Source organism: Anabrus simplex, chromosome 1, assembly GCF_040414725.1.
Source record: "Anabrus simplex isolate iqAnaSimp1 chromosome 1, ASM4041472v1, whole genome shotgun sequence".
Classification (NCBI taxonomy): Eukaryota; Metazoa; Arthropoda; class Insecta; order Orthoptera; family Tettigoniidae; genus Anabrus; species Anabrus simplex.
In genome coordinates this window covers 484,930,356-484,941,466 of record NC_090265.1, presented here as the reverse complement: position 1 = coordinate 484,941,466, position 11,111 = coordinate 484,930,356, and the positions used below count along the sequence as shown (strand labels likewise).

General features: G+C 39.7%; 1 protein-coding gene across 1 annotated transcript in view; it reads left to right on the top strand.

Moving 5' to 3' along the window:
• Window positions 1-3,958: 3,958 nt before the first annotated feature.
• Lrr47 (Leucine-rich repeat 47) overlaps window positions 3,959-11,111 on the top strand; it is a 112,771-nt gene continuing 105,618 nt past the window's right edge. The window contains exon 1 of the mRNA XM_067144713.2: window positions 3,959-4,353. Within this exon, the coding sequence (XP_067000814.1) occupies window positions 4,189-4,353 (165 nt within the window). The 5' untranslated portion in view covers window positions 3,959-4,188. The remainder of the gene's footprint in view (window positions 4,354-11,111) is intronic.

The window sequence follows — 11,111 nt, the reverse complement described above, 5'->3', positions numbered from 1 at the left end:
TTCCAAGAAGGACATTCCAGGAATAATTAATGAACAAGGAGAGTGTGTGTGTGAGGATCTTCAAAAGGCAGAAGTATTCAGTCAGCAGTACGTAAAGATTGTTGGTTACAAGGAAAATGTCGAGATAAAGGAGGAGACTAAGGCCAAAGAAGTAATAACATTTACATATGATAACAATGACATTTACAATAAGATACAAAAGTTGAAAACTAGAAAAGCGGCTGGAATTGATCAGATTTCTGGGGATATACTAAAGACAATGGGTTGGGGTATAGTACCATATCTGAAGTACTTATTTGATTATTGTTCGGTCGGAGGAGCTATACCAGATGAATGGAGAGTTGCTATAGTAGCCCCTGTGTATAAAGGAAAGGGTGATAGACATAAAGCTGAAAATTACAGGCCAGTAAGTTTGACATGCATTGCATGTAAGCTTTGGGAAGGCATTCTTTCTGATTATATTAGATATGTTTGCGAATTAATAACTGGTTCGATAGAAGGCAATTCGGTTTTAGGAAAGGTTATTCCACTGAAGCTCAACTTGTAGGACTCCAGCAAGATATAGCAGATATCTTGGATTCTGGAGGTCAAATGGACTGTATCGCGATTGACCTGTCTGAAGCATTTGATAGGGTGGATCATGGGAGACTACTGGCAAAAATGAGTGCAATTGGACTAGACAAAAGAGTGACTGAATGGGTTGCTATATTTCTAGAAAATAGATCTTAGAGAATTAGGGTAGGAGAAGCTTTATCTGACCCTGTAATAATTAAGAGGGGAATTCCTCAAGGCAGTATTATCGGAACTTTATGTTTTCTTATATACATAAATGATATGAGTAAAGGAGTGGAATCGGAGGTAAGGCTTTTTGCGGATGATGTTATTCTCTATAGAGTGATAAATAAGTTACAAGATTGTGAGCAACTGGAGCGTGACCTCGAAAATGTTGTGAGATGGACAGCAGGCAATGGTATGATGATAAACGGGGTTAAAATTCAGGTTGTGAGTTTCACAAATAGGAAAAGTCCTTTCAGTTTTAATTACTGCGTTGATGGTGTGAAAGTTCCTTTTGGGGATCATTGTAAGTATCTAGGTGTTAATATAAGGAAAGATCTTCATTGGGGTAAACACATAAATGGGATTGTAAATAAAGGGTACAGATCTCTGCACATGGTTATGAGGGTGTTTAGGGGTTGTAGTAAGGATGTAAAGGAGAGGGCATATAAGTCTCTGGTAAGGATGTAAAGGAGAGGGCATATAAGTCTCTGGTAAGACCCCAACTAGAGTATGGTTCCAGTGTATGGGACCCACACCAGGATTACCTGATTCAAGAACTGGAAAAAATTCCAAAGAAAAGCAGCTCGATTTTTCTGGGTGATTTCCGACAAAAGAGTAGCGTTACAAAAATGTTGCAATGTTTGGGTTGGGAAGAATTGAGAGAAGGAAGAAGAGCTGCTCAACTCAGTGGTATGTTCCGAGCTGTCAGCGGAGAGTTGACGTGGAATGACATTAGTAGACGTATAAGTTTGAATGGCGTTTATAAAAGTAGGAAAGATCACAATATGAAGATAAAGTTGGAATTCAAGAGGACAAACTGGGGCAAATATTCATTTGTAGGAAGGGGAGTTAGGGATTGGAATAACTTACCAAGGGAGACGTTCAATAAATATCCAATTTTTTTGAAATCATTTAGGAAAAGGCTAGGAAAGCAACAGATAGGGAATCTGCCACCTGGGCGACTGTCCTAAATGCAGATCAGTATTGGTTGATTGATTGATAATAATGACCAATAAACTACGCACACTAAGTAAAAGCTATGTTTAGGTTTGTTGTGTTGTTGGCATATTGCACGTCATTTCTGTTTGTATTTTATTTTGAGGTAAACGCGAACGAAGTGCGATGAATATGCTTCGTGTTATTTAGATTCATTTTCAGTTAATTTGGTGTCAATTTCAGACGAATGTTAGTTTATAATAAAGTTTCTGTTTGTTTTCTATTATTATTATTATTATTATTATTATTATTATTATTATTATTATTACAGTGCAGGAGAAATCTCTACCGTTTAATTTCCAAATGCGATTAGCCTACTTTAAAATATGTTATTAGCGTACGGGAATTCGTAGAGAGAATGATCCGAATAGTAGTGTGACGTGAACGTTTCGTTGTGCACGGCGTACATGTTATTGTGGAGAAGTACTCAAGGTTATTCTACTGGGCCCGCCCAGTGCGGTGGGCTCTACGAGCCCAGTGCTGTGGGCCAGTACACTGCCGCGTCAGAAGAAGACGGCACTGCACGGGCTGGGCTGCCGGAGCTCGTGGGTTTGAAGTGCTGCGCGGTGGGTCTGGCTGCAGGACTCTGAACCCAACTAACTCACGTGCTAAACTTCCCCCCCTAACGATCAGGTGATTGCTTTCCCGCGCTCGCTACAGTACGGCCTGTACATAACGAAGGCAGTGTCATAGGATAATACTTCAGTGTCCATGACTTTGGCAAAATATATACACCCTTCCTCACAGCACATACAAAGTCTCCACTACTTGCTGTGTCGCTATATAATTGGTTAGCCGCGTGAACGACATTTTTTTTTGTGCGTAATCTCGTTAATAATAAAAAGAAAATAAAGGAAACAGTTAGCTGATGAGACAACAGGGCTTGTACAAATTACTTGTTTTAATAATTCCTAGTTTCATCCAGCTAAAATGGAGTACAATAATATAATGTTTTCTTCACAAAGTGGTGGGGACTGCCCCCTCCCCCCCCCCAATCGCCGCTACTATAAGGCACCAGATCAAATTCTGACCAGTCTGAAATTGTAACAGCAGACTACCAAATCTAACAACAATCCAGCCACTACTTAATCGAATTAGCACGCAATGCTAAAATTCTCACGGTTCAGGCGCAGCCTGTGTGTGTGTGTGTGTGTGTGTGTGTGTGTGTGTGTGTGTGTGTGTGTGTGAAGACAGGCTAATAGGAGAGAGTGCCGTGACTGAAGGAAAATGGACAAAGTATCAAAAACAAAGACGTTTAGTGACACGATTTCACTTATTATTATTATTATTATTATTATTATTATTATTATTATTATTATTATTATTATTATTATTATTATTATTGACACGATTCGCCAGTCACGGCTTCAATCACAAGATATGTATGGACAAATCGTACCACACACCCAGCGACAGTTGTGTATTTTAGATGTGCAATCAAAGATGTGCCGGTAGGCCTACCACCTAGCAGTGTGTCACAAAAAGTAATGATACCGGTATTAACATAACAAGAATTAAACTATACTAATGCGGTACCCATTCGGGTGATTATTTCCTTTTTAAATAATTGAGGATTAATAATAATGTTATTGGCTTTACGTCCCACTAACTACTTCTAACTACTTATACGATTTTCGGAGACGCCGGGGTGCCGAAATTTAGTCCCACAGGAGTCCTTTTTACGTGTCAGTAAATCTACCGACACGAGGCCGACGTGTTTGAGCGCCTTAAAATACCACCGGACTGAACCAGGATCGAACATGCCAAGTTGGGGTCAGAAGGCCAGTGCCTCAACCATTCTGAGCCATTCAGCCCGACTATAATAATTGAGGATTGATACCGGACCTGGGTCCACATCACCTTGCCTAGATTGCTGTTCGGTGAGGCCGGTCGAGGATCATTATCATGAAAGAAAGAGGCCGGTGATGCGTAAGCCCAAGCAGCAGTCTATCCAAAAACTAAACTAAAGCTATTTAATTTTATATAGGCCTACTTGAATGTTTTGTCACAGAACAACTTTTCCCACATTCATAGTCTGTAGGCGTAGTGTCTGTAGTGACTTATGTCAGTGTCACCAACCATTATAAATTGATTTTACATATTAGTGAACGGAACTAACGTTACGAGTACAGTTGTTATCGTACATTACCTCTTATTTTTGTCATCTCCGTCCCGAGACACTCGCTGAAACCAAGATTTCTTATACACTGTGAAAGAAAAAGAAATTTCAATAAATTATTATAGGCATGTTGCTGAACGTGGTATTCAATGTTCATTTCTAGTGAAGGGCGGGAGTAATTTTAAGTTGAATAGTTTCGAGCTGGAATCATAACTCAACACCTGTGATTTATTAAACATTGTCTGGAAGGTGTTAATCGGGCGAGTAGTGTAAGTGAGGAACGTTGTGATATTACGATGAAATTGGTGGGATCTGTTCAAGTTCGCAATAGAACGTATTTGAATTCAACGATACGTTGTCAGCGATCGGTGTTGGTTCTAAGCAAAGTTCCTGGACAAGGAAGAGAAAATATTTGCATCTGGCTTCAGACTGCAAACAATATTACTGGAATCAAGTATAAGGTGCTGTTATATTTTCTTTATTATTTCTCTATTTGAATAAGTAACCACTAACCTCGAAATATAGCTTGTAATCACCGCACGACTAAATAACCTATCACTATTAAGAATTCAACAATATAGTTTATATAAATTGGATAAGGTCCTCAAACTAATGTTTGTTTTAGGATTGAATAAGGCTGATGATGCCCAGTAAAAGGGGGGCGAAACATGTACCTTAACATGTCCATTTAACCACGCAACAGTGGATTGTATTGAATAGACGGTATAAAAGAAAATACTCCTTGTGAAAACTTTGTGATAAAGCTGTTTTCAATATGGAACAGTGAAGAGAATAATGGTTTGTAACGTTAAAATATGTACTGTCAAGTCATTTCTGTTCAGGTGTTCAGACTACCAACACAGTCTAATACTTTCTTTGCCTTCTTTAAAATTACACATGCTGTTAAGAAATTCAAAATCTAATCACGAAGGAGACACCGCTATTCAATGCAAACCACGCAACAAATCACCTACTCAAGAAAATTGAAAGGCACCGGTATCACAACAAACAAAGCCAGTGATCATAAGTACCTACATTAACTCTACAACCAACATATTGCACTAAAATACTTATTTTTGCCTAAGAGTAAAATTTCTTCCAGTAAGACACCAGTTACAAAGCTTTAGTCGAGCAGGTAATAATATGACCTAATGTTTCGATCCTGCTGCTTAGTGCCGAGTTGCCGACCAAGAGAAACTGATTCGATAGGTTGATTTTTAAATCAGAGATTACTCTAAATCTTCTCCAGCTGTTGTGAACAGTGTGTTGACGCCAGCTGTTCATTGAACTTTCAAGTCGGAAGTTATATTTACCGAACTAGATAGAAATGTACCAATACTTTTTTCTTAAACAGTCTTCAAATGTATAAGGGTTAGGCCTATGCGTACCCCTGCGTTCCCCTTGAAAAAAAGCCCTGAGGATCAGTATGATATTATATCACAAGATAGTACACACGGCCTCGCCAAGGTGTAGTAATATAGTTAACTGACAATTAATGGCACTAAACTCTTATCCATTGGATTGCCCCCCTTTCCCTCTCTCTTAGACTGATGTTGTCAAGACTTGGGCAGTGTGATCTAGTGAGGCCACTCTTATCATTCAGTAGCAAATACAGGTTACCAAAGCTTTAATAATCTGTAGCCCCTTTCTTTATTTCTGGTGGTGTTCCTTTAAATTTCATTTTGTAATCTAGGAAAGAAATGGTATGTACTACCACTACAGATTTTTCTGGTTTGCCTAGGCAACAATGACACAATTCTTTCAGTTGGAAGTTAATAATGAGTTACAAGGAGATAATGAATGCAAGTATGATATACCTTCAAGTTGAACAATTAAAGATAAGTAGGCCTGAGGTTTTTCTAAAGTCCACCGAGTGAGTTGGCCATGTGGTTAGGGTCACGCAGTTGTGAACTTGCATTCAGGAGACATTGGGTTCAAACCCCACTGTTGGCAGTCCTCAAGATAGTTTTCCATGGTTTCCCATTTTCACAGCAGGGGAATGCAGGGGCTGTACCTTAATTAAGGCCACAGTGGCTTCCTTCCCACTCCTAGCCCTTTCCTATTCCATCATCGTCATAAGGTTATAAAAACAGTGCAAATAACTCGCATAATTTGAGGATTAGTGTAGCCTATACTTTTAAGATCATTATCTTTATTTCCTGGGTCGGGTTGTGAATCAAGGACCTCCATCGCTGCCTTCTCCTTTTTTTAAGTACATCTGGTTTTCCTCCCCTCTTCTCTATGCACTCGCACACAGAATCTGTTCACCTCTTTTGGGGTCTTCCTCGTAGTCTCTTTCCTGTTAACTTCTCTGAAAAAGTTGTGTTTTTTTTTTTTGGCACTCTCTCTTCTCCCATTCTCATCATATGCCAATACCACTTTAGCTTTGCTGTTTCTATCCCGTCTTGAAGTTTCAAGATTCCTGTCCTTTTCCTTATTTCTTCATTTCTAATTCTATCCTTTCTGGTCTTGCCCTAGATTCCTCTTAGGAATTTCATCTCCCCTACTCTACTCTCCTCTCGTTTTGTTGTAGTCCACGATCCAGCTGCATAGGTTAGTATGGGTTCTTAATAGGTTGAATATAATACTTTCTTACATTTCGGGACATCGTGGTTCCTCAAAATACCCCGTACACTCTGGTAGAAGCTGTTTGCTTGTTGTATTCTTTTTCCAGTTTCCTCTCTAATCTTTCCATCTGTGATCACACTTGAAACTTTTAACTACTTCCAGAATTTTATCTTTCCTCGTCCTTCCTTCCTTCCTTCCTTCCTTCCTTCCTTCCTTCCTTCCTTCCTTCCCCTTGTCATCACTATTGTTCTACTTTTCTCTGTGCTTACTTTCATCCCAAATTTTTCTATCTCTTGATTCCATACATCTACTTGTTTTTGTACTTCCGTTTCATCCTCACCCCATATCATATCATCTGCAAACAACATGGCTTTTGTTGCCTGTCTTCCTAATCTCTGTTTAATGTTCTTATTTCATCCATGACTATGAAGAATACCGGTAGTATGGGGGATAGTACACTTCACAGTCGGAGACCAGTTTTAACTTTAAACCGTATTGTTTTTCCTATACTAGTCTTCACACTACTAACACAATTTTCATACCGGTACATAGCTTTTATCATTTGCACCTCCACTCTGTTAACTTGTTTTTTCCCTTAATGTGTCCCATACCAATTGTCTGGGCATACTGACATAAGCCTTCTCAATGTCAGTAAATGTCGTCACTGTGTCTTTTCCAAACTCTCATCTTTTTTCCATCATATGTCTTAATGTAAAGATCAGGTCAAATGTTGATCTGTCTTTCCTAAAACCATACTGTTCTTCCATTCCTCCTCCTAGCTTCCTCCTCGGTCTTCCTTCCAATACTCTCTCAAATATCTTAGCTACGTGGGCAATAAGGGTGATCCCTCAGTAGTTACTGCATTCCTTTTTATCGCCTTTTCTAAATATCGGTATAATTAAACCCATTCCCCACTCTTCTGGGATCTCTTTCTTCCTTCAGATTATTCTAAATAATCTATACAGCCACTGTAGCCCTATTGGTCCTGCTGCTTTTATCATTTCCTTAGTTACCTCATCCACTCCTGCTGCTTTACCGCTCTTCATCCTTTGTACGGCTTCCTCTATTTCTAACATTGATATCACCTTTTCTCGTTCTTCTTCTTTCCCCATTGTTTCTTCTTGCTCCTTCTCATCTACCAGTTCACTGTATTTAATATTTAGCAATTCTGAGAAGTATTCATCCCATCTTTTTAGTATGTTGTCTCTTTGCGTCAATATCTGCCCTGTTTCAGTATTTAGAAATTTTATATATTCCCTGTTTCGTAAACTATTCTTCACCAAACCATACAAAACCTTTTTACTTTCGTTTATATCCTCCTGTAAAGTTTCTGCGAAACTTCCCCAGCTCTTCCGTTTCTCTTCTTGTACTATTTTCTTAAATACCTTTTTGGTTTCTTTATATTTCTGCCACTTCTCTGTACTATTGCTGCTTATCCACTTCCTCCAAGCCATTTGTTTCTCTTTAACTGCTTCCTTTACCATGGTGTTCCACCAAGGAGTCTCCTTTTCCTTTTTCTTCCCTGATAGTCTTCCACAGGTGTTAACTGCACACTTTACAAATCCATTTCTAAAACATGTCCATTCCTCTGCCACACTGTTCAAGTCATCTTTGGGAATTTCTCCCTTCAGGTCCTCTAGAAACTTTTTCCTTATTTCTTTCTCTTTTAACTTCCAGCCTTTATTTTTCTTTCCCTTTTTTCTATTAAATTTGTTATTTTACCAAGTCTTATTTTGCTGGGCTGAGTGGCTCAGACGGTTGAGGCGCTGGCTGTTTGACCCTAACTTAGCAGGTTTGATCCTGGCTCACTCTGGTGGTATTTGAAGGTGGTTATGAATTTCATGTTTTTGGTCCGTATTGAACAATATATAAGTAATAATAATAATAATAATAATAAAAATGTTTCCACCTTTTCAATACAATATATTCACAAAATTACAAAATTATACGGTACTAGTTTCGACCGTATAATTTTGTAATTTTGTGAATATATTGTATTGAAAAGGTGGAAACATTTAAGTTATTATTATTACTTGTATTTGAAGGTGCTCAAGTACGTCAGCCTCGTGTCTGTAGATTTTATTTATTTATTTAATAGCGCACAAATGTGCATTAAAAATACATTAATCTTTCACATATTCTAGTAAAGATTTTGTTCTCTTGTTGCACTTGCTGAATTGATAGCGATTGCAATGTTTGTCACACAACATACACACACAATGTAGAGACGGTTCATGAAAGCCTGATTGCCGACATAGACGATGGTGAAACCCATGTACCGCCAGCCTATTCAAAGCACTTCTCATGTCATTATTTGGACCAGTCCACCTGCGGTCAATCATAGCATCAGTTGAGTAAAAGTCCAGGCTGATTTCTGCTTGTTTTCTCTCGCTCTTGGAGAACTACTTCTTCTTGCTGCATATGTGGAAGCTGCATTCTCATTTTCAAATCTTCCTGTAAAAACGTTTGCCGGGCTGAGTGGCTCAGACGGTTAAGGCGCTGGCCCTCTGACCTCAACTTGGCAGGTTCGATCTTGGCTCAGTCCGGTGGTATTTGAAGGTGCTCAAATACGTCAGCCTCATGTCGGTAGATTTACTGGCACGTAAAAGAACTCCTGTGGGACTAAATTCCGGCACCTCGGTGTCTCCGAAAACCACTGGTGTCTGGTTGGCCATTTTTGTTCTGTACTTAACATCTCTTCAACACGTACTAAATGTACGTAATCCGGGCTGAGTGGCTCAGACGGTTAAAGCGCTGGCCTTCTAACCCCAACTTGGCAGGTTCGATCCTGGCTCAGTCCGGTGGTATTTGAAGGTGCTCAAATACGACAGCTCCGTGTCGGTAGATTTACTGGGCACGTAAAAGAACTCCTGCGGGACTAAATTCCAGCACCTCGGCGTCTCCGAAGACCTTAAAAAGTAGTTAGTGGGATGTAAAGCTAATAACATTATTATTAAATGTACGTAACACGACCTAATAGGTTGAAAGTCGGTTTTGATTACAATGCGATCGTGAAAATTCAATATTTATTGACTTGGCTCTCAATGGGCAACTTAAACGCACTCTACAGTGTGATAGTAGTAGTACCAGACCTGTAGCTCAGATCCTTTCCAACAGAACAAAGATGGCCTAGGCCACCGTAGCTCAATTGGTAGAGCAACCGACGCGAAATCGGGAGGTTGTGGGTTCGGATCCCACTGGTGTCTGGTTGGCCATTTTTGTTCTGTAATTAACATCTCTTCAACACGTACTCAATGTACGTAACATGACCTAATAGGTTGAAAGTCGGTTTTGATTATATTAAGTTTTTACATAAACAAGAAGAAATTTACATTTTTAAGAGATAGGTTACATGGCAAAACTTTCGGGCCTTCCCCGCGGGTTAAACTGCTGAGCTAGCAAGAAATAAAGATTTTAAGTGGCCATTACCTTACTGAAGAGCTGCTACCTGATGAAAGAGGCGCTTCCCGCCTCCTGCTACATGTCCATACACTAGGTTAAATGTTGATGAAGTGGCTCAGAGACAAGAAAATCAGCAGTTTTTATACCCTCAGGGGAAATTTGAGACCTTTCATGAATAATTAAGACACACCCACAGGCGTTTATTGGCTACAGTACACAGTTACACACAAAATCGAAGAAGAAGAAAGACACGATTGGTCAAAAATTAATTACAGAAATAATTGATTGGCTAGCTTTTAAACTGGCGGAAAGAAGAGATTAATATTGCCAACCCACAAATGAAAGAACGAAATTTAGTAATAAGAAAACTTATGAGTACAAAATATCTTCAAGAAAGTTCCCTCACTTCGCTTCAGGGTGCATGATCATAGTTTTTTAGTAGAGACATCTATGAGACAATATCCAAACTTCTTGATAAATAGTAAACAAAAACACATCAAAATTAACACAGTGACATCTTCAGAGTAAAAGTTTAAGTAGATCCAGTTTTCAGTTCACTGTTTCTCCTGCAAAGGAGTACTTTAAGGCGGAAAATTCAAATGTGCGGCGTAGAGGTGTACCAGCCGGTACAGACCTCCCCCACCAAATGTCCTTCCACAGGGTGACACAGAAGAAGTTTTTTAACAAAATTTAATCATCAATTGAAGAAAATTTCTGCGTCCTTGCAAATAGATTGTGGGAGAATATGGAGGAGACATTAAAAATTTCCAAAGTTTTGTAGAGGAAATTTGAAGAACATTTAAACCACAAAATTTTTTAAAGTCTCCTTTCTTTGAAGTAGATAGTTTGGAGTTAGTTGAACTCCGGCTTGAGAGTGTCTTTGTTGCCGTAGAATGCCAACTACGTGATGAAAATTTTGACGGCAAGGCCAGCCACCGCTGCCGATGACCAGTCAAGGTCGCCCGGACCCCTCAAGTACCCTGAGATACCTCTCTCCTGCTACTATGAGAGGGGTAGTCGTGGTGAAGGACGCCGCAGATGCGAAGTTTATTTACAGTCCCCAGATAAGCTGGCGGTTGGTGCACCGCACATTAGCCTTTGCTGGGAGATGGACTCCGGCACGCCGTACACAGGAAGACATCACGGGAGTGGAGTGGGCCCTTCCCCACTTCAGTGGCTGTACTGCGACGAACGGCTGCGGGGCACTGAAACAGTCAGATCTCGGCGGCAGAATTTGTTGGTGACTCTT